The 23623-nt window shown below is 43.0% G+C and overlaps 1 protein-coding gene across 1 annotated transcript in view; it reads left to right on the plus strand.

Moving 5' to 3' along the window:
• LOC311252955 (uncharacterized protein) overlaps positions 1–23623 on the plus strand; it is a 290895-nt gene that overhangs the window by 243280 nt on the left and 23992 nt on the right. The window contains exons 24-25 of the mRNA XM_084346619.1: positions 9492–9665; positions 10209–10382. Coding sequence (XP_084202745.1) covers positions 9492–9665; positions 10209–10382 — 348 coding nt within the window. The remainder of the gene's footprint in view (positions 1–9491; positions 9666–10208; positions 10383–23623) is intronic.

Here is a 23623-nt window from a genome sequence, read left to right on the forward strand (position 1 = left end):
AAATATGATATGAATGACTTGTTGTTTCCCAAATGATGAATCAAAATGTTTCTCAGTCACTTCACATGTTCACACTGTAGTTATAGAAATCAGAAACACTTTGAATGGACTCATTCATGGCTGTTATTGAGCGACACAAACATTTTCTGAAACAAATGAAAACACGTTGAAGCCGTGAGATTCTGACCCGTTTAGTGTAAAAACTACTTTTGTTTCAAAAATCTGCTCAGAATGAGTTTTGATCCTGAAACCAGACAGAAGAAGGCAGGTCGCTGTTTCACATCAGGAAGAAACAAAGTCTCAATATTATTGATTCATCTGAAGATTTGTGAGGAAAATAAAAGTTTGGCGTCTTGTGGGAATGAAACGGTTTTGGATTCAGGTATCAGTGAATGGATCAGAACACATCAGGATGTGAGAGGAGATCCTCTTCACCTGAGGTGTTAACAGGAAGGTAGAGAGGACGACGGGACCGCTGGAAGACACCATCAACACAAACATCAGAGGATCATTGTGAACAACTGTCATGAAGTAACCACGGTTCTGTTGTATAGAAGTCCAGACACTCTGTGGTTCTTCTCTCTGTGCTGCAGGTCTGAAAGAGATCTGATTCATCACAGCCCGTCTGAAACTCTTCAGAGAATCAGCAACTGTCAAACTTCAACAAGGACAATTTCCCTTACAGACGTTTCAAATCCCAGAGGGTTCACCCTGTTATAAGTAGAGTAGCATTTCTGTTAGCTAGGTGTAGAGTAGCATTTCTGTTAGCTAGGTGTAGAGTAGCACTTCTGTTAGCTAGGTGTAGAGTAGCATTTCTGTTAGCTAGGTGTAGAGTGGCATTTCTGTTAGCTAGGTGTAGAGTGGCATTTCTGTTAGCTAGGTGTAGAGTAGCACTTCTGTTAGCTAGGTGTAGAGCAGCATTTCTGTTAGCTAGGTGTAGAGTAGCATTCTGTTAGCTAGGTGTAGAGTAGCACTTCTGTTAGCTAGGTGTAGAGTAGCATTTCTGTTAGCTAGGTGTAGAGCAGCATTTCTGTTAGCTAAGTGTAGAGTAGCACTTCTGTTAGCTAGGTGTAGAGCAGCATTTCTGTTAGCTAAGTGTAGAGTAGCACTTCTGTTAGCTAGGTGTAGAGCAGCATTTCTGTTAGCTAGGCGTAGCATGGCTCCTGTGCTACCTGCTCAGCCCAGTTACTTAGTGCAGAAACAGGCGATGAGGGTTCACCCTGCTATAAGTCAGAGCAGCATCAGAGTGATGGTGAAGCTGTTATCTGAAGGTAAAGCAGTGACATGATGTTGCTTTAAGTTCTGTACTGCTCTCACACACAAACGTCAGCTGGGAAACTGCCTGGTCTTTGAGCCAAGATGGCTGCTTGTGTGAGCAGGCAGAGAGAAGCTGTGGTGTGTCCTGGTGCTTTGAATGATGATGACACTGTGATAAGAAGGTGAGTTCAGTCTGATCTGAGGTCTGATGTGTTTCACAACAGTCAGGACTTTTATTGATGTGGAGGGGAAGGCAGCACAGGGTTGAGCACTAGGACCCAGCAGGCATCAGGGCGTGTAAACAGAATGTGAGAGCTCACCTGGGCTCCTCCTCCTACGATGAAGCACACCTGAGAGACCGTCAGCAGCTGAGGACGGACTGTGGCTGTATTCGAAACCGCATACTACCGTACTGCCTACTACATACTGCGTTAGTATACACTGTATACTGCATACTGAAGGTGGGATTCAGTATGCTACTTCAGCAGACCGACGCCGTTCACACCGCAGTATGCAGTAGCAAGTTTCCCAGAATGCATTTCGTGGCGACCGGCAGCGGTAGTTGTAAAACAGGTGCAAAGCTGTTTTATTTTCCGCTGTATCGCTGTTAATATGTCACTTTATTAAGTTTTAATATTTTTTCATGCAAGAAAGTAACCGTTTAGATCCCCAATGTGCGGTTAGTTTACCCAAATGACGGCTGTTTAGTAATTTGCCTCGATGTTTTCGGAGAAGTGAAGCTCCACCTGAGGGACTGAGGAGCGGCTCGTCTCAGAGGCAGCAGCCCGTCTCCAGAGTTGTTCTGCCGGCCAACATGCGTCGTCGTCCCGGGGGAGACAGCAGGCCAGTTTTCTTAACCGCTGCTCTTTGAAGATTAAACGCTAGAGGGAAGCTTCATGTTTGTAGTGGACAGTATACAGTATAGCGCTGTCTCGGGAGCTCTGTATGTACAGAAATCACCAAATATTAATAAAAAAAAGGTTTTAATTAACAGAGTACTTTTTTTCATTTCACATGTACAACAGCCTGGATTTCTATTGTACCTATAGCTTTCGTCACAATAGTCAAGTAGCCTACGCACTGTACTTACTGTATGTTGTGTGAACAAACATAAACGCTGTACTGCTCCGGAGTACGTGACGAGGACGTCATGATCCCGGCTCCAGCGCATTGCATTGTGGGAAACAGTAGGCAGAGTAGACTGGTCAGATGCATACTGGAAATATTTTCCGAATCAGTACGACATCCGGGAACTTTTCGCATACTGCAGATTTTGCTTTTGTTTGCATACTACATACTACATTTTGGCCAAATCAATATGTACTGGCAGTATGGTATGCGGTTTCGAATACAGCCTGGGTTTGCTCTCACCTGCTGCTTTCAGTCCTTTAAAGGTAAGATATGATTTAACTTTACAATAACATTCAGCTAACGAGCTAACATTCTGACCAGAGTGAAGAAACAACAGTGTTGATGTCCTGTCAAAGACGTCTCTGTCTCTGTCCGTCCTGTCTCCTAACAGCACTCTGTAGCTCAGAGGTGACAGTCTGACAGCCTGTAGTTTCAGCTGGAGATGTAAAAGCAGCCAGTTCACTACTGAGTCTAATAAGGCAACAAAATAAACTCATTAAATGTCAAGAAAGGAAATGTTCTTTATTCTAGACTTTTACACTCTCATTAAACATACAAGTCATCAGATTTCACACATGACTCATGTTTAACAGTCATCTGACTTCCTGACTGTAACTTCCTGTTTAAAGTTTGGTTTCAGTTCCTGTGAACGTCGTGGCGCAGACAGTTGTGTCCGTGTGAACCTCCAGCTGAAGGTAATGTAACACATTTAAAATGTTTGACTCGTTAACACAATATGTCATTAGCTTAGCGAAACTAGAAACACCAACAAGCTGTTGTTAGCTTAGCAACACTAGAAACAGCAACAATCTGCCGCTCCATTGTTCACAGCTGTGAGTTCAAACAGCCGCCATTACAAACATCATCCTCCATGTTGAGAGGAGAACGGTGCAGGAAGAGCAGAGGTGGAGTTAGTTGGTCGTCAGTAGTCGATGTGGAGACAGCAGGAAGCAGCATTCAGAGGACTGTGAGCAGATGAAAGCTTTTATTTTGTAATGAAAGAATAAAAATGTAAGTGTGTCACTGAAGCTGTCAGAGCTGTGAACACTCCTCCAACAGGAAGTGTCGCCTCTTTCTGTCACTGTCCACTGAAATGTGATCAATAATCAGATCAGACACATTTACTTTACATCAGTCTGTTCTACATCAGCTGACACAGTGTTTGCAGTGCAGCTGCAGGATTTTACAAGATCCATTAGTTTAATACGAGTTTTTACTTGTATTTTCTTTCTTCATGAAAATCAAGAAACTAGTGAAGAAACAACAGTGTTGTTTCCGAGTCTTTGAGTCAAAAACAACCAAAGTTAAAACTGAACTGGTGCCAACAAACCAAGTCGACCTGTTTGTTCAGATGAAGGTTTGTTAACTTGTCTTCAGTTTGTCAGTGAAAACCAGTTTTCAGTCTCGGCTCTGATGCAGTATGTAATCTGTAATGTAACTAAAGTCATCAAAAAGATGTAGTTGAGAAAAAAGTAAAATATTTGCCTCCAAAATGTGGAAGAATAAAGTTGCAGTGCAGAACAGACGGATCAGGAGCTGCAGTGTCCGGCTCAGCAGGATAGACTGACGAGAGAGAAGCTGCAGGCTGGAACATGAACTAATGTTTACTGCTCAGTGTCACGGTGCTTTCTCCTCTTCTGGTGACCAGAAGGATCCTGATGAGATGAGAGGACGAAGCACAACCTGCCATCAAAGCTTTAAACAATTACACCTGCATTCACACGAGGGGAAGACGTGTTGCATCATTTCTGAGGCCCAACGCAACTTAAATAGTCAGAATGCAGCGTCGTTGTAGGATCATTGAGGAAGATGTTTTTCAGCACAGAACTGACTCGTGTCGTCCTCCGTGGAACATTAGACGCTTTATTGGTTAACATCTAAGAACTTTTGTTTTATTCACTTTCAGTTGTGTTGATCTTAAAGTTGTGTTTTCATGTTTTCATCTTTCTTGTACAGTGTTTGGTGTCATGAGACGACAGCTTCATTTCAAGAAGTAACAGCTGGTGGAACAGAAGCTGATGGAACATGGGACAGATGTTCAGCCGTTCACATCTGGGGACAGAAGGACGTGTAAGCAGAGCACCACTTCAGAGTTACATTAAGTCCAGCCCACGGAGCAGCAGCAGGAGCTCTGATTGGCCAGACTCTACTGCTGTGTCGGCCAATCAGAACTCCTGTTGCTGCTCTGATACATTTCTTTTCCTTCAGGTTGATAATACTGCCTGACCTTATCAGTAAGCCACGATGACGTCAGAGGACCTTTTAAATACTCTAAAAGGTTTAAAAAAGGAGGAATTTGAGGAGTTCAAATGGCGTCTGAAGCAGCCTGGACTCCTGGACGGCTACAGATCCATCACAGTTGCCGACCTGGAGAATGCAACAAGATGGCAAACAGTGGACCTGATGGTGAACAACTATGAACTTCATGGAGCTGTGGAGGTGACCAAGAAGGTTTTAGAGAAGATATCCAGGAATGACCTGCTGCAGAACCTGTCAGAAACCAGCTCAGGATCAGAAGGTCAGTCAGTTTTATATTTTTGTACTTTCAGAGAAAAGACAGCCGGTGGAAACTGGTGACACAATACTTGTGAAGGAGCAGAGTCTCAGTAGGGAAGCTCATTGAATTCACCAGAGAATAAAATTAACTTGTTTTTATGAGAAAAGGTTGAAGTTATCAATCATTGTTCTTCATTAAGAGGACAGAGACATGATGGAGCTCCCTGATTTATTCTCTTTATGTTACTCGTTGGTTGAAGACTCTTCTGTCACTGACTAATATGGATGGTTTTATAATTAGCGTGGTATTTTATGAATTCCTTAAATAACCAGTGAGATGTTGTGATGTTAATGTGTTTGTTCAGGAGCAGTTAAACCAGTATGAGATGCTTCATGGCACAAAATCAAGCAAGAATACATCACTGTGATCATCTAGAACATTAATAATTAGTGAACTTTAGGACTCCCAGCATGTGAGCTGGAGATGCTGTTTGACTGCAGTAACAACAGGACTGCTTTCTTGCAGGGACATCAGGAGTCTTTCCTTCTTTAAATATCTTACATTTTGTTTATTTAACATGACATGATGAAGATTTTTCAAACAAATCTATGTTCAACAACCAAAGATATGTCCACCTTCAGTTGTTAGAAGGTCATCTCACAGTCTAGAGACAACTCTATTAGATGATCATGTGTTTTCAGGCCAGATTCGCTCACAGCATGCAGGACAAATAGAAGAGACTCAAACTATGGCTGCAGCTTCCAGCTCGCTGGCTGTGAAGCTCTGCTCCTGGTGCAGCGCTCGCTGTCTGAACAGACCAAACATGGGAACTATATTAGATCATTAGCAGAGTGATGCTTACAAATTACTGACCAACTGTGAGGAGTATTTGTACGTCAGTAAACTGAACTCTATGTTAAAGTGCAGTAGATGTTTATGATTCGTCACATTTCAGTGATTTATCAATAGGACTTGAAATGTTTCTGTGCTACAGATGTGCTCACTCGTCTTTATAGTTGATCTCAGTCTTTATTATTTCATAGTTTGAATGATTTTATTCACAGACTTTTTTAACAACCACAGTCCAGAATAATTTGATCTAAACATGGAGATGAATCAGTGGAGGTCACACTGTAACTTATCAACTGTCCAAGAATAAACTATGTAACCTACAGTACGTAACACAGGCACGTTTAAAAAAACAAATATGAAGTTAAACTGAAACAATATCACACAATGTCTCCTTCTCTCTCAGTGTCAGTGGATGTGAAAGATGCTGGAGGAGCTTCAGAGAGCAGAGGAGCGTCCTCCTCTCAGACTGAAGGTAAAGCTGCTGTTTTCTCTGGTTTGTATGGAAGCCCTGAAAGACCAAGTGTAGTTTGACTCAAGTATAACTGAGTGAAAGCAAAGATAGAAAAACTTCATCAACCAACTTCAGGATTTGATCTGTGACTATTCTTTCCAGGATTTTGAATAAAGTTAATCTTTGACATAACTGGTCTATAACTGTGTGAAAGGGCTGGTCAAGACTTTTCTTTAAAGGTGTCTGAACACTGGCCTTTTTCTGAATAGCTGGTTATTGAACCAGCACTGAGAGAGTAGTTAATAGTAGAGAACACAGTGGGACGAGAAACAGGATCGACGGATTTTATTAATTTTGTAGGATCTGTGTCACCGGACTAGAGGAGACAATCATATGAGCTACAGCAGAGGCTTCAAAGTGAGAGGTGGATCTTCTCAGGGAGGCTCTGAACAGTTGAGGAGAGGCTCAGTGAATGGAGGTGAAACATATGACAGTAGTTATTGTCTTAGTTATCAAAAGGACTTCACAAAGAATATGATAAATCTGTGTGATTTGGTTAAAGAGTCCAGAGTTACAGTCGTTTGGGGGAATCGGTTACTGTTTTCTCACTTTGCTGTCTATTTGTTGATGTTTGAATTCATGTCAGACAACATAAATAATAAAAGGACATTTTTGCTCAAATGTTGAATGTCTCTTGAATTGAATATCATGATGATGTCATAGACATCCAGGAATTAAGCCAAACTAAGCAGGTGTGTCCAGGCTTTGTGTGAGGGGAGGCCCACAGACTGAGACTGTAAAAACCTCTGACCTACAGTTATTTAAAGGATCTGCAGGCCGAACACATTCAGTCCAGTAAACTAGTGTCTCCTTTAAGTGAATGAACAAATAATGTAAGAAGAGTAAAGAAGTTCAGAATTCCAACACATCTCAACATCAACCCAACTCTTTGTTTACCCGCTCTGTGATCCCAAACATCAGAGTCAAGTTATAACAACTGATGACATCACAGATTCTGTACAGTTTAGCTGTGGATTAACCAAATTTACAAACTGAAAGTGGCCAAAAAAAATTATTTTGGGGTAGTAGAACCTGGATCCAGGTAGAGAGGGAGAGATTGTGGATGAGCAGCAGACTTAAAAAGGTGAGAAGAAGCAGTGCTGGAGTCAGGACAGGCATGATTAAAAGAAGACAGACAGCAAAGCTGACACTTTATTTATTCTGACATATCCAAAGGACACAGCTAGCTTACTGGTAGCGTGCAACTGCACTTCATGCATGTGTAGAATCAGAGGCAGCAGCCTTCTCTGCTGTCAGAAGTCTGTTCAGATAAAGTCAATATAAATACAAAACTGTCTCATCCTGACACACAAACTGCCACCCTGATGATCTTTGTTGTGTGTTTTATTCAGGAAGTCATTCTGGAGTTTGTCAGCGTAAACTCAAATCTAACCTTCAGAAGAAGTTCCAGTGTGTGTTTGAGGGGATCGCTAAAGCAGGAAACTCGACCCTTCTGAATCAGATCTACACAGAGCTCTACATCACAGAGGGAGGGACTGCAGAGGTCAATGATGAACATGAGGTCAGACAGATTGAAGCAGCATCCAGGAAACCAGACAGACCAGAAACAACAGTCAGACGAGAAGACGTCTTTAAAGCCTCACCTGGAAGAGATGAACCAATCAGAACAGTGATGACAAAGGGAGTGGCTGGCATCGGGAAAACAGTCTTAACACAGAAGGTCACTCTGGACTGGGCTGAAGACAAAGCCAACCAGGACATACAGTTCACATTTCCATTCACCTTCAGAGAGCTGAATGTGCTGAAAGAGAAAAAGTTCAGCTTGGTGGAGCTTGTTCATCACTTCTTCACTGAAACCAAAGAAATCTGCAGCTTTGAAGAGTTCCAGGTTGTGTTCATCTTTGACGGTCTGGATGAGTGTCGACTTCCTCTGGACTTCCACAAAACTGAGATCCTGACTGATGTTACAGAGTCCACCTCAGTGGATGTGCTGCTGACAAACCTCATCAGGGGGAAACTGCTTCCCTCTGCTCGCCTCTGGATAACCACACGACCTGCAGCAGCCAATCAGATCCCTCCTGACTGTGTTGACATGGTGACAGAGGTCAGAGGGTTCACTGACCCACAGAAGGAGGAGTACTTCAAGAAGAGATTCAGAGATGAGGAGCAGGCCAGCAGAATCATCTCCCACATCAAGACATCACGAAGCCTCCACATCATGTGCCACATCCCAGTCTTCTGCTGGATCACTGCTACAGTTCTGGAGAAAGTGTTGAACACCAGCGAGGGAGGAGAGCTGCCCAAGACCCTGACTCAGATGTACATCCACTTCCTGGTGGTTCAGGCCAAACTGAAGAACGTCAAGTATGATGGAGGAGCTGAGACGGATTCACACTGGACTCCAGAGAGCAGGGAGATGATCGAGTCTCTGGGAAAACTGGCTTTTGATCAGCTGCAGAGCGGCAACCTGATCTTCTATGAATCAGACCTGACAGAGTGTGGCATCGATATCACAGCAGCTTCAAAGTACTCAGGAGTGTTCACACAGATCTTTAGAGAGGAGAGTGGACTGTACCAGGACAAGGTGTTCTGCTTTGTCCATCTGAGTGTTCAGGAGTTTCTGGCTGCTCTTCATGTCCATCTGACATTCATCAACTCTGGAGTCAATCTGCTGGCAAAAGAAGAGCAATCAGCATCCTGGTTGTCTAAAGTGGTCAGAGGCAAATCAACACCTTTCTATCAGAGTGCTGTGAAGAAGGCCTTACAGAGTCCAAATGGACACCTGGACTTGTTCCTCCGCTTCCTCCTGGGTCTTTCATTGCAGACCAATCAGAATCTCCTCCGAGGTCTGCAGACACAGACAGGAAGTATCTCACAGACCAATCAGAAAACAGTCCAGTACATGAAGAAGAAGATCAGTGAGAATCTGTCTCCAGAGAGAAGCATCAATCTGTTCCACTGTCTGAATGAACTGAACGATCGGTCTCTAGTGGAGGAGATCCAACAGTCCCTGACATCAGGAAGTCTCTCCACAGATAAACTGTCTCCTGCTCAGTGGTCAGCTCTGGTCTTCATCTTACTGTCATCAGAAAAAGATCTGGACGTGTTTGACCTGAAGAAATACTCTGCTTCAGAGGAGGCTCTTCTGAGGCTGCTGCCAGTGGTCAAAGCCTCCAACAAAGCTCTGTAAGTGTGGAGAAGTTTCTTCAGAATGCAGTAAATGTGCTGTTATTGACCCAAATAGAAATAATTTTCTTGTTCTGCTCATTATTCTTTATCCAGACTGAGTGGCTGTAACCTCTCAGAGAGAAGCTGTGAAGCTCTGTCCTCAGTTCTCAGCTCCCAGTCCTCTAGTCTGAGAGAGCTGGACCTGAGTAACAACAACCTGCAGGATTCAGGAGTGAAGCAGCTGTCTGTTGGACTGGAGAGTCCACACTGTGTCCTTGAAACTCTCAGGTCAGGATTCATTATTTTATTTCATTATTTCATGTAACCTTAACAGGTCTTGATCATACTCAGCCAGACAGGGTCCGCTATATATATATGGAAGAGGAAAAGAGGAAAAGTCAGAGGATCACCCAAAGAATTACATTTCATCCGAAGGGGATCATGAATGCATTTTATATAAAATGTGGGTCTGTCAGTCTATTCTGCACTTTGGTCCCAATTTACTAATCTCAACAGCCATTGGATGGATTGTCATGAGGTTTGGTTCAGACATTCATGCTCCCCTCAGGATGAACTGTAATTACTTTGGTGATCCTCCATCATCAGGTCATCATTTTAATCTGTACAATATGTTGGTTCATGACCAAATATTTGCAAAGCTAATGGCATTTCCATCAGCTTCAGTTATACTCTGTGTTCAGTGCTAATTAGTAAATTAGTGAAAACTAAGATGATGAATATAATAAACGTTAAACCCTTAAACACAGATGTGCACTGAATCATCAGGACCCTCAGCTGATCTGTGATGTGTGTTGTTTTGTGTGTCTGCAGGCTGTCAGGCTGTCTGATCACAGAGGAAGGCTGTACTTCTCTGGCCTCAGCTCTGGACTCCAACCCCTCCCATCTGAGAGAGCTGGACCTGAGCTACAATCATCCAGGAGACTCAGGAGTGAAGCTGCTGTCTGCTCGACTGGAGGATCCAGGCTGGAGACTGGACACTCTCAGGTATGAAGAGTCCTGCTGCAGCCACAGACAGTCAGTGTGAGACTCTGTATCTCCACTGTAGATGGTTCAGTGTCGGGAGGTCCGCTTCGTTCACTCCACCTCCAGTTGTTCAGTTCAGTTCAGGAGAAAAGGCAGCATGGCACGAAGCCAAGAGTTACAAGTGAAGAGAGGAAGATGAGAAGAAGAGATGAACATCAGCGACCAGGAGAGTCTCGGCACAAACACTAAAGTTACACCTCTTTTTTCAGACTAGTTTAGTGCCTGTTCAAAATGTGCCTGTTTGATTTGTTGGCCTCTGGTTTTGCTGCTTGATGAACCGTCATCCAAACTACTTCACACTCCACACTGATTGCAGAGGGTTATCAAAACATGAACACTAAAACTAATTTCCACCACGTCACTGCTGTGTTATGATATTAATAATAACAATAGACCCTCTGTGTCAGATGTCTGGTCAGAAAATACTGAACCTCAAATTCAAAAGATTTCTGTGGCACATAAATGAACTTAATCACTGAATGTCATAGAAACTCTTTCCCTGAACTGGAGAATCAGTGTTTCTGCCAAAGTGCTTGACTTTGAACTTAAAATGGTTCTGACATGGATCTTTATCAACACTGGAGTAACTGCATCCTAGATCATCACTGACAGTGTATCTGTGCCTCAGTGTGAAGCGATTTACAGACTGTAGCAACTGTCTGTGGCGTCAGTTTAAAGTGAACAGAAGATATAAAACAGTCCAATAACAACGTTAGATGACACGAGGTGGAACATTCCCGTCACATCACCATAACAGCAGCAGTGCATAGATGAATTTAAGATGGGTCAGTGTTGCCGTCTTGGCTCCTGTCATGAGGAAACTGCTGCTCCAGCTGAGTTTGGGCTGTTTTGGGTAGTTCTCATTATAACAGCCTGCAGGGGCAGGAAAGCTTCGGTGTTTTGCACCGTCAGCAAAATCAAATGACAAAAGAAAAGAAAACATTCAGTGATCAATCATCTGCTCCATTGATTAACATGATATGTGACCTGTGCAGAGCTGCAGCTCTCTACAGTAGCTGGTGGACCTCTGGTTTAATGCTGTTGTAATGTACTTCAGCCCGGCTCGTAGCTGCTGACTCAGCTTCACTTTCAGCTGTTCTGGAGTCGTGTTCAGGTTCTGCTGGTGGAAATCCAGTGTTTCCTGATTTAGCTGCTTCAAAATAAAAGCTTTCAAATAACTAACGGGGGGTGGGGGGGACAAATAAAAAACAAAGATCTGAAAAAGAACATGATGGATCACCATGCTTCTACAGTTTGATCCTTTTTTAATGTCAGTGTGACGGTCCTTGTCCTGTCGTTTTTATGTATTCAGTCCATTTCTCCCACTTCCGGCAGCATTGATCCTCTTGAGTCCTTATTTTATAAGTCAGTTGTTCCATAATATGTATTTCGTCCATAACTTCCATCCAGTCTTCCTGTGACGGGGTCTGTCTTGTACCATTTTCTTGTAATTGCCTTTTTACAGGCTACTCACATAATTTTCAATATGTATCTATCATCTTTCAACACAACGTTTCCCGTAATGACGCCAAGATATAATAATGTACAAGACTTGGATGCACCATAACCCAAAACTCTGCCCATAACTAAATGAACATCTTCCCAGAATTTTGCGATCTTAGGCCAGAACACATGTGAATGGTTCACATTTACATCTCCACAGCTTCTCCAACACGGCTGATTTTTCTAAATTCTTCCATTTGGCTACATAATCTTTGTCACACCAACAGATTACATGTCTAACTTGTGCAGCATGAAAATATCCCTGAAGGTTTGGCAGTGCCAAACCCCCCTTATCCTTTCCAATCTGTAATGTTTCAGACTTGATTCTCGGTCTGTGACCATTCCATATAAACCTGGAAATGGTTTTGTCCCACAGTCTGAATGGTTTTTCGGGTATCTCAATGGGTAGTGACTGAAACAGGTAAAGAAGTCGGGGTAGAACGCTCATTTTTATGGTCTCTATTCGTGAACCGATGTCTGATGGAAGGATAGCCCACCTGTCCAAGTTGCTCTTAATTTCCTTCTCCAGTTTGACGTAATTAGCTTCATATAAATCATCAGTGTTTTGTGTTAAAGTGACCCCAAGATATTTCATTGTTGTTGCTCTCCAGTTCAGATTATGTTTTTGTTGTATGATTTTGGATGGGGAGTAGTTGAATGTTAGGATCTGTGTTTTGGTCAATTTAAGCTTGTATCCAGAACAAAAGCCAAACATCTCTGGTTGGTTGATTAGTATGGGGATGCATGTGTCTGGGTCCTCTAAAAAACAGACCACATCATCAGCAAAAAGTCCAATGGTGTGTTCCTCTCCCCCGACCTCTACTCCTTTAAGATCTCAGGGGCTCTATGAAGACTGCTAACAAGGTTGGAGAGAGACAGCAGCCCTGTCTAGTAGATGGTCCTGAAGCTGTGCTCTCAGTCAGACTGCCGTTTATTCTTATCCTTGCGGTCGGGTTTTGGTAAAGTGTTTTAATACGTCTGACAGCTTTGTCATTAAGTCCGAGTTTTTCAAGTACCTGATATAGAAAAGTCCAACTTACGCTATCAAAAGCCTTTTCTGCATCGAGGCTTATTAAGGCTGCACATTTCTTCTTTTTTAGAATATGGTTAATAACATGTAGAGTTCTCCTCATGTTGTCTTGGGCTTGTTGTCCCTTAATAAAGCAGCAGAAACACAGCGAGAACAAAAAGCAGACTGTGCAGGTGAGATTCAGAAAAGCCCGGGAAGCTTCAAACAGGAATCTGACCTCAAAAGTTCTGACGTCCAAATCCAAAAGTCCTGTAATATACAAACATGAGCACAAGCTGACATTGGATCAGACAGCAAGCGTAAGGTCGCCCACAGGAAACAGCAGCAACATCCAATAACATAAAGATGAAGTCATGAATCCAAAAAGAGGTTTGTGTGCGTCCTCACATGTTGTCGTCCTCTTTCACACACACCAACATCCTGTGGCTCTCAGTGCGTGAGGAGAGTGGCAGAGGTGAAGAGGTTCAGGAGAACAGGGAGAAGCAGGCCTGATGGACATATTGTGTTTCTGTGTATGAGTCATGTCATGTCCATGTCTGCATGCTGAAAGAGGATGTGCTGCTCTGACCCCCCTCCTCCTTTCAGGGTGGAGCCTGCTGGAGTCCGATGGTTGACACCAGGTCTGAGGAAGTGTGAGTGTGTTTTTACTTTGATTCAGCTTCACACTGTGACATCACTCAGTCACATCTGTGATGTCATCACCACACTGATGATACATTAATAACTGCAGCTGTGTTGTGTCTTTTTCTCTCCATCAGATTCCTGTGAGCTCACAGTCGACACAAACACAGTCAGCAGAAGCATCAAACTGTCTGACAACAACAGGAAGATGACACATGTGGAGGAGGATCAGTCATATCCTGATCATCCAGAGAGGTTTGCGTGGTCTCAGCTGCTGTGTAGAACTGGTCTGACTGGTCGCTGTTACTGGGAGGTCGAGTGGAGAGGAGATGTTTTTATATCAGTGAGTTACAGAAGAATCAGAAGGAGAGGAGACTATAAAGACTGTTTGTTTGGACGGAATGATCAGTCCTGGAGTCTGAGGTGCTCTGATGGTCGTTACTCTGTCTGGCACAATAACAGAGACACAAACATCTTCTCCTCCTCCTCCTCTGGTAGAGTAGCAGTGTATGTGGACTGTCCTGCTGGCACTCTGTCCTTCTACAGAGTCTCCTCTGACTCACTGATCCACCTCCACACCTTCAGCACCACATTCACTGAACCTCTTTATCCTGGATTTGGGCTCGACAGGTTCTGGTCCAGTCCTGGTTCCTCCTCAGTGTGTCTGTGTGGTGTTTAGTCTGCAGAGTCTCCTCCTGTCACAGAAACATTGTCAGTGCTGAACAGTTGAGTCTGTACAGGATCACAGTCACATCAATCTTTCAGCTTCTTGTAATAAATTCATCAGTGAACTTTGTACAAAATGATTCAAACTGATTGTAAAGATTGATGGTTTCCTCGTCATCAATTATTCTGTTCTGCACATTAAAACTGAGACATCACTTCACTTTGTTCTGCACTTGTTGTATTTGACAGTCGTCAGCATGAAGCTGGTGACTCACAGAAGGACTTTAACAGGCAGCCGCTGTAAAGACTTTAAAACAGGCGTAACGTGCGTCTCCTTCTGGTCTGAGTCAGCAGTCGTGCAGCAGGATGTTGAATTAGCTGCTTTCATCATGTTTCTGTGAGTGTCACGTGTTAGCTAGCTACAGACTGCAGCTAATGTTAGCTAGCTACACACTGAATGTTGGCTAGCTACACACTGTAAGCTAGGTGTAGAGCAGAGACACTGTTAGCTAGGTGTAGAGTGGCAACATTGTTAGCTAGGTGTAGAGCAGAGGCACTGTTAGCTAGGTGTAGAGCAGAGGCACTGTTTGCTAGGTGTAGCGCAGAGGCACTGTTAGCTAGGTGAAGAGTGGCAACATTGTTAGCTAGGTGTGGAGTAGAGAAACTGTTAGCTAGGTGTAGAGCAGAGGCACTGTTAGCTAGGTGTAGAGTGGCAACATTGTTAGCTAGGTGTGGAGTAGAGAAACTCTTAGCTAGGTGTAGTGCAGAGGCACTGTTAGCTAGGTGTGGAGTAGAGAAACTGTTAGCTAGGTGTAGCGCAGAGGCACTGTTAGCTAGGTGTGGAGTAGAGAAACTGTTAGCTAGGTGTAGCGCAGAGGCACTGTTAGCTAGGTGTGGAGTAGAGAAACTGTTAGCTAGGTGTAGAGCAGAGGCACTGTTAGCTAGGTGTAGAGCAGAGGCACTGTTTGCTAGGTGTAGAGCAGAGGCACTGTTAGCTAGGTGAAGAGTGGCAACATTGTTAGCTAGGTGTGGAGTAGAGAAACTGTTAGCTAGGTGTAGCGCAGAGGCACTGTTGGCTAGGTGTAGAGTAGAGAAACTGTTAGCTAGGTGTAGTGCAGAGGCACTGTTAGCTAGGTGTGGAGTAGAGAAACTGTTAGCTAGGTGTAGCGCAGAGGCACTGTTAGCTAGGTGTAGAGTGGCAACATTGTTAGCTAGGTGTGGAGTAGAGAAACTGTTAGCTAGGTGTAGAATGGCAACATTGTTAGCTAGGTGTGGAGTAGAGAAACTGTTAGCTAGGTGTAGCGCAGAGGCACTGTTAGCTAGGTGTAGAGTAGAGAAACTGTTAGCTAGGTGTAGCGCAGAGGCACTGTTAGCTAGGTGTAGAGTGGCAACATTGTTAGCTAGGTGTGGAGTAGAGAAACTGTTAGCTAGGTGTAGAATGGCAACATTGTTAGCTAGGTGTGGAGTAGAGAAACTGTTAGCTAGGTGTAGCGCAGAGGCACTGTTAGCTAGGTGTGGAGTAGAGAAACTGTTAGCTAGGTGTAGCGCAGAGGCACTGTTAGCTAGGTGTAGAGTGGCAACATTGTTAGCTAGGTGTAGAGTAGAGAAACTGTTAGCTAGGTGTAGAGCAGAGGCACTGTTAGCTAGGTGTAGAGTGGCAACATTGTTAGCTAGGTGTGGAGTAGAGAAACGGTTAGCTAGGTGTAGAGCAGAGGCACTGTTAGCTAGGTGTAGAGTGGCAACATTGTTAGCTAGGTGTAGAGCAGAGGCACTGTTAGCTAGGTGGAGAGTGGCAACATTGTTAGCTAGGTGTAGAGTAGAGAAACTGTTAGCTAGGTGTAGAGCAGAGGCACTGTTAGCTAGGTATAGAGCAGAGGCACTGTTAGCTAGGTGTAGCGCAGAGGCACTGTTAGCTAGGTGTAGAGTGGCAACATTGTTAGCTAGGTGTGGAGTAGAGAAACTGTTAGCTAGGTGCAGAATGGCAACATTGTTAGCTAGGTGTGGAGTAGAGAAACTGTTAGCTAGGTGTAGCGCAGAGGCACTGTTAGCTAGGTGTGGAGTAGAGAAACTGTTAGCTAGGTGTAGCGCAGAGGCACTGTTAGCTAGGTGTAGAGTGGCAACATTGTTAGCTAGGTGTGGAGTAGAGAAACTGTTAGCTAGGTGTAGAATGGCAACATTGTTAGCTAGGTGTGGAGTAGAGAAACGGTTAGCTAGGTGTAGAGCAGAGGCACTGTTAGCTAGGTGTAGTGTGGCAACATTGTTAGCTAGGTGTAGAGTAGAGAAACTGTTAGCTAGGTGTAGAGCAGAAGCACTGTTAGCTAGGTGTAGAATGGCAACATTGTTAGCTAGGTGTAGAGCAGAGGCACCGTTAGCTAGGTGTAGAGTGGCAACATTGTTAGCTAGGTGTAGAGTAGAGAAACCGTTAGCTAGGTGTAGAGCAGAGGCACTGTTAGCTAGGCATAGAGCAGCGACACTGTTAGCTAGGTGTAGATTCGGCTTACAAGACACTCATTATTTAAATACATTCAAAGATAGCTTTGGCGTGTCATTTTGGAGGAGAGCGAAAGAAAATTACCAAACAAAACAAACAAAGAAGAAGAAAACAAAAGAAAACAAAGCAGAAACAAACAAACAGAGCACAACAGATCAGGAATAAACAAACAAGCTTCCAGAATATAGAACAGCAAGCAGCAAATGTGGGATTTACGTGGGATATAAAACACCCTGTCTTAATTTCCAAGCTCCATCAATGACTCTAGCTAGAGCATAAATGTCCTCGTTAAAAAGCCAACACAACATATCATATTCAGACGTCCAGAATAAGTCTGGGTTCTTCATCTGGGCTTTCTCATACAGGGAATGTCTCACTTTATCATACAGAGGACAGTGGAAGAGAAAATGCAACTCGTCTTCAACAGTGCCAAGGTCACACAGAACACACAAGCGCTGCTCTTCTGTACCCTTGAACCTTCCTACTTCAACTGCCAAGGGCAAAGTGCCACATCTCAGTTGTGCGCAGAGGGACCTCTGTCTCCTCCCCAAGTCTAACATTAAATATGACTCCGTACAATAATTGTCTTTGATTTGAACATAGTTTCTAAGTTTAGGTTTGCTCCAGATCTCCTCCTTCCATTGTTTCTCATAGAGATTAACTAACTTTTGTTTAACTTTATTTACATTGCATTGCAAATTATTGGCGAAGACATAATACAACCCAGAGAGAGAGAATACTGCAGATGCATCTCTGGACCAGGGAAAATTGTTGGCTCTGTCCCAGTTAAATATCTTTTTGGTCAGCCTTTCATCTGACATCTGAACTAATCTATTCCACAGCCGAACTATTTCACACCTCTGCATTACCAGACGTGGCACCCAGCCGGTGTCCCCCTCTACAGCACATTTGGCAGTGAATTTATGAACACCAAGGTAACATCTCAGGGCTCTGCTCTGGATAGCATTACTCTCAGGTGACTCCCCAAATCCCCATACTCCAGCCGCATAAAGTAAAACTGAGCCTACCATTGACTCAAAAAGCTTGGAAAAGGTTAAGAAACCAAGCTCGGGACACATTTTAATTTTATTCATTATTGACCCTAACGCTCTTCCAGCTGACTCTGCCAGTATTTTCCTTCCCTCAGAGTTGTTCATATATTCATTAAAAACAAAACCAAGATACTTATAAGAAAAGGTATACAACAGGGGCGTTGACCCAAACTGAAATATATGGCTACTTTGCTGCACATAATTATTTCTGAAATGCATAATTTGTGTTTTTTCATTATTAATAGTGAGTCGCCACTTAGTACACCATAAACTCATAATATTTCTGTAAATTAATTTCCCCCTCGGCAATCAGCAGAATATCGTCAGCATATAACAAAATACTTAAATTTAATTCACCAACACTTACACCAAGCTTAGCTTGTTTGATTTCTTGTGCCAAGTCATTTATATAAAAAGCAAATAAGGTTGGGGAAAGGACATCTCCCTGCTTAACTCCAAAAGGAGTAGGGAACCATTCAGTCCTAAGATTATTTAGCTGAACACAAGCAACTGGATCTTTATAAAGGGACTTTATCGCATTATAGAATTTACCCCCAACACCAGCAGAAATTAATTTATATTCCAAAAGGTCTCTGTTTATCCAATCAAAGGCTTTCTTAAAATCAACAAAACAAGCAAAAGTCTCTTTATGCTCTTGTAATCTTGCTCTCACAATAGAGGATAAAACATAAACATGGTCGATACATGCCCTATTCTCCCTAAAACCATTTTGTTCATCCACCATCACACCCCTAGACTCCAAAAAATATTTAGTCTGTTGTTCAGAACACCTGAATATAATTTATACACTGTACTTATCAGGCTGATGCCTCTGTAATTTAAAGGGACTCGGGGATCAGCCTTTACAGATTTGGGAATAGGTTTGATGATAGATTTATTCCAAACTGATGGAATAATGCCTTCCTGAAAACATTTCTGGAATAAACCATGTAAGAGCCATAACATATTGGGAGATTTAAGAGCCTCATTAGGGTCATCAACTCCAACAGCTTTATTTAATTTAGCTTTATTGATAACTTTCTGCACCTCCTCTAAAGTAATGTCATTATTCAATATATGATCAGAGCAATACGCTACATTATTCATATTCTCCAACTCACATTTCAATCTACACACTTCATTTAAAAAATGGTCATTTAACGGTGTGAGATTATTGCCTGCATATAGATTACAGTAATCCCTTTCCCATTGCTTGAGTATTAAACCAATTTCAAAAGAAGATTCACCATCATCCTTTAAAATTTCAAGTGGAATGCATGTACTCTTTTGAGGTCCAAGTTTATTTATTTATTTCCAAAATTGCTGTGAGTTTCTGCTTTGTAATTGCTCTACCCGCAAAGCCTGCCCTCTTCTGAAGCATCTTTTGTAATACCTCAGCTTTCTATCAAAATTAAATCGACACATTTTAAATTCATCTCTCAAAATCCTTTTCCTATATTCCTCCTTACATTTAAGAAACAGTTTTTCAGATGAACGCAATTTTTTCCGTAATTCATTTAGCTCAGTATTCCAATATGGATGCTTCGTTCTCAGACACTTCCTCTGGCCTTGTTTTTTAGATGTTCCACTCTTATCCATCTCCTTGTACAGCAGATCACAGAAACGATCATAGCACAGGTTAACATTATCTTGTTTTTCCCGGTCCACTTCCGGACAATGTAAAATTTCAAGGAGAGCCTTACAACACATCTCAGGAGATAAAAAATTCACAGGGGAATTTCTGTTTCGTCTCTTAGCCTTCAACTCAGAATGCACACTTTGAGGATTATTAATTGGGCTCCCCGTTTGAAATCGTAAACACAAAGTAGAATGATCTGGGTCTACTGCGCCCATCAATCAGGCTAAGAGCTTGCTGTCCAGCCATCGCAACAAGGTCGGAGGGAGTATAAACATTAAATTCAATACATGTATTTATGTCAACATGTGGTATCACAATATAATCCACTACAGCCTTTCCTCTGACAGAAACAGAAGCAAAATTATCATTCTCAGGGTTTAACCTCCCGTTAAGCACACAGCATTTTGAGTCTTTCAAAAAATCATGAAAACTCCCCCATGACTGTTCACACCTGTGTCCAAATTCACTCTCGGCGGAATATCATCTTCTTCCACACAGTCTCTCAGGTCTGCGGTGCGACTATTAAAGTCACCGCAGATATAAACAGAATCTACCTCGGATGAATAAATCAAGGCTATAAGGTGACTGAAAAATAGATCAGCATTTCGGCCCCATATTGACATTTCTGGTGATGAATAGCAAGAAAGTATAATGAAAGCATAGTCTGACAGACGATGCTTAAAAAATAAACAAAAAATTCGATTTATCTGCTATGTTAACTTCAAACTGGTCAAAGATGGTGTCCTTAACAAAAAAGCCAACACCACCGGAGGCTTTCGCCGCTTTCCTACGGGCGGTGCGGTTTTGACCAAACCATATAAATCCATCCATTTCGGGTACATGGCAGGATAAATGGGTCTCGTTCAGACAAATAATATCTGGATCGAGACAACGGAGCAGTACTTTCCTAAGTTCACAGTTATGTTGAGTCCATCCATTCACATTGCATTGAACTAAACGATATTGTTCATTTGCAGGCTGGGCATGTTTACCTCAGACCACACTGAAGACCCTCACCTAGCAGATCTTTTACCTCAGCCATCAGATCTTCATTTTCCACCTGTGGTAGCCCCACGATGATTAGTGAGAAGTCCGGGTCAAACGTGGATTTTCTCTGCGTGACTTTGTCAGCTACTTTCTGCTCAATCGTTTCCATTCTGGAGCTGAGAATCCCCACTTCCAGGTCCAGATTAAGACTCATTTCCTTGACCGTTTTCTCCAGATCTCTTTTCATCGCGGCTTGATTCTCAGTGATTAGTTTCTCAAGCACCCCGCGCAGTGTGTCAGTTTTGCTGGTGACGTGTTTTTCCAGCCCACACTTTATGCGGTCCATCTTCGCATTGTGTAAATGAGAGGCTTTAACTTAAAGTGTAACTAAACCCCCAGGTTTTGGCTGAGGTGCATCTGGGCCGGAAATTCAAAAAATGCCTTGATTGTGGGCGGGGCTCCAGGAGCCGTTAAGACACGCCCAGTCACTCTGTGCAGCCTCCAACAGAGCACAGAGGGGCGGGGCCAACAGTGGTGGCTCGTGATGTAAGCTGCCTCCAAAACTCATCGGCCTCCATCTCAGCCAATAGCAAAATTCGATTGGAATAGCCGGGTTTTACCCATAGAGGGCAGTCACTCTTACATATTTACAACAAAATACACCAAATTGAAATACTTTGACTAAAATGTCAAGAGTTGGACCAGAACACATCAACAACACTACTTCATACCCAAATACATTTGTTTTCAGCAGAAAAAAGTGGTTTGGGGGGTGTTAAAACACCCACATCCCCCACGGGTGCGACGCCCCTGAGCGCATCGCTCCCTCCCCGACTGCAACATCACCTGAAATAAGATGTTGATAATAACAGTGGAAAAACGGCGGCTGACTAATGCAGGTAACTGGATCAGGTAACATTTAACAAGCAGGGGAAAAATAGTCAATATTCTGGAAGAGCATCCTTAATATTGACTTTTCCAGATAACAGCAGGATATTGTGCGTTTCATTTGTGCTCATCAGTTATATAATTGTTTGGATCCCATTCTCCCAATTAACAACTCATATAAGATACTTGAGTGGTATAAACTTCACTGATACATTCATATTACACACTTTATACTACTGTCCAACACGGGCACAATGAAGTGGACATGCCCACTCTTGCTGCTGTTTGTAGAAGAAGAGAAGGTCCCGTTCCCTGTCCTCCTCAGAGTCCCTGACATCCATCTTCATCCTCAGTGGTTTCCCAGATGCAGATTGTCTTTGAAACCTTTGGCAGCGTGAGCTGGTTCTTTAAGAAGCGTCCGTTCTAGACAACAGCAACAATAAAGTCATCTGCTCCAGAGAGACGTGTTGTGAGCTGGCATGTTACCTGCAGATCTCCTCTCAGTCTACAGAAGAGGAGGAAAGTTACGTCCATGTCACTGACAGACATGAGACCCAACATCTCCACAATCTGTCACAAAGCTGAGTCGACATAAAAACAGTGAAACAGCCTTCTGAACAAGAAGGAAATGTGTTTCACAGTTAGAATAAATAAGTTGTTGACATGTTGTCCTGCACCTGGCACGCTGTATCAACACTGGGGCCAGCAGGGGGCCGAGCCTTCCACCTGATTTTTAGCGGTTGCCAATAAAGTTTTGTTTGATTGCATCAATCCATTATCTGGAATCAATTTGACTTGATGTGCAGGTTAACCAATCAGGTGTTAGGATCCGCCCACCGACTTTGATTTAATGTTCATTTCACATTTAATTAATTATTTAATGGTGTATTTATTTATTTATTTATTTATGGCACTTTTAGTCCTCCACACTAAACATGCATGGAGCTGAGAAACCAACCTGTGTGAGGAGAGGAGGAAACACTCCTCACAGGTGTGCTGCTGCTCATGTGTGTGTGTTCACCCTGCTATAAGTCAGAGCAGCATCAGAGTGATGGTGAAGCTGTTATCTGAAGGTAAAGCAGTGACATGATGTTGCTTTAAGTTCTGTACTGCTTTCACACACAAACGTCAGCTGGGAAACTGCCTGGTCTTTGAGCCAAGATGGCTGCCTGTGTGAGCAGGCAGAGAGAAGCTGTGGTTTGTCCTGGTGCTTTGAATGATGATGACACTGTGATAAGAAGGTGAGTTCAGTCTGACCTGAGGTCTGATGTGTTTCACAACAGTCAGGACTTTTATTGATGTGGAGGGGAAGGCAGCACAGGGTTGAGCACTAGGACCCAGCAGGCATCAGGGCGTGTAAACAGAGTGTGAGAGCTCACCTGGGCTCCTCCTCCTGTGATGAAGCACACCTGAGAGACCGTCAGCAGCTGAGGACGGACTGTGTTTGTTCTCACCTGCTGCTTTCAGTCCTTTAAAGGTAAGATATGATTTAACTTTACATAACATTCAGCTAACGAGCTAACATTCAGCTAACGAGCTAACATTCTGACCAGAGTGAAGAAACAACAGTGTTGACGTCCTGTCAAAGACGTCTCTGTCTCTGTCCGTCCTGTCTCCTAACAGCACTCTGTAGCTCAGAGGTGACAGTCTGACAGCCTGTAGTTTCAGCTGGAGATGTAAAAGCAGCCAGTTCACTACTGAGTCTAACAAGTCAACAAGATAAACTCACTAAATGTCAAGAAAGGAAATATTCTGACACCTATTTTCCTTCTGAACACAAAAAAAGTTTCTCTCTGTGACTGAACTGAGACGAGTTTAATCGCCTTGTGAACTCATCATCAAACACACTTTATTCAAACTGGACCTGAACTGAACCACAGTCACAAACACTAACATGTAACTTTACTGTGTGTTTGACGAGGAGATCATGTGGATCAACAGCACAGCTCCATGTGTTGTTAGCTGATGAACACTGTTTCCATATAAAACACTGTGACTTTATAGGACTGCATGTTAAATGACAGATGAGCTGACATGTTGTTAATGTGGTTTAAAGGGTCAAGTGAAGGTAAATCTGCACTCTGACACACAGATGTTGGACTAATTAAAGTTTAATTTAGATAGATAGTTAACTTTATTAATCCCTGAGGGGAAATTAGGTTACCATAGCAGCACGTACATTCAAGTACAAATATAGAAACAATGAGAAACAATAAAGTAATAAAATGCTTAAGTAGTTATGAAGTAAAATAAAATGCTGAGGTATCGAGGAGTAAAGTGGAACATAAGATGATTAATTTAACTGACAGCAGCCGTTCAAATAGT

Source organism: Pagrus pagrus (assembly GCF_965226575.1).
Source record: "Pagrus pagrus genome assembly, chromosome: 24".
Taxonomy (NCBI): domain Eukaryota; kingdom Metazoa; phylum Chordata; class Actinopteri; order Spariformes; family Sparidae; genus Pagrus; species Pagrus pagrus.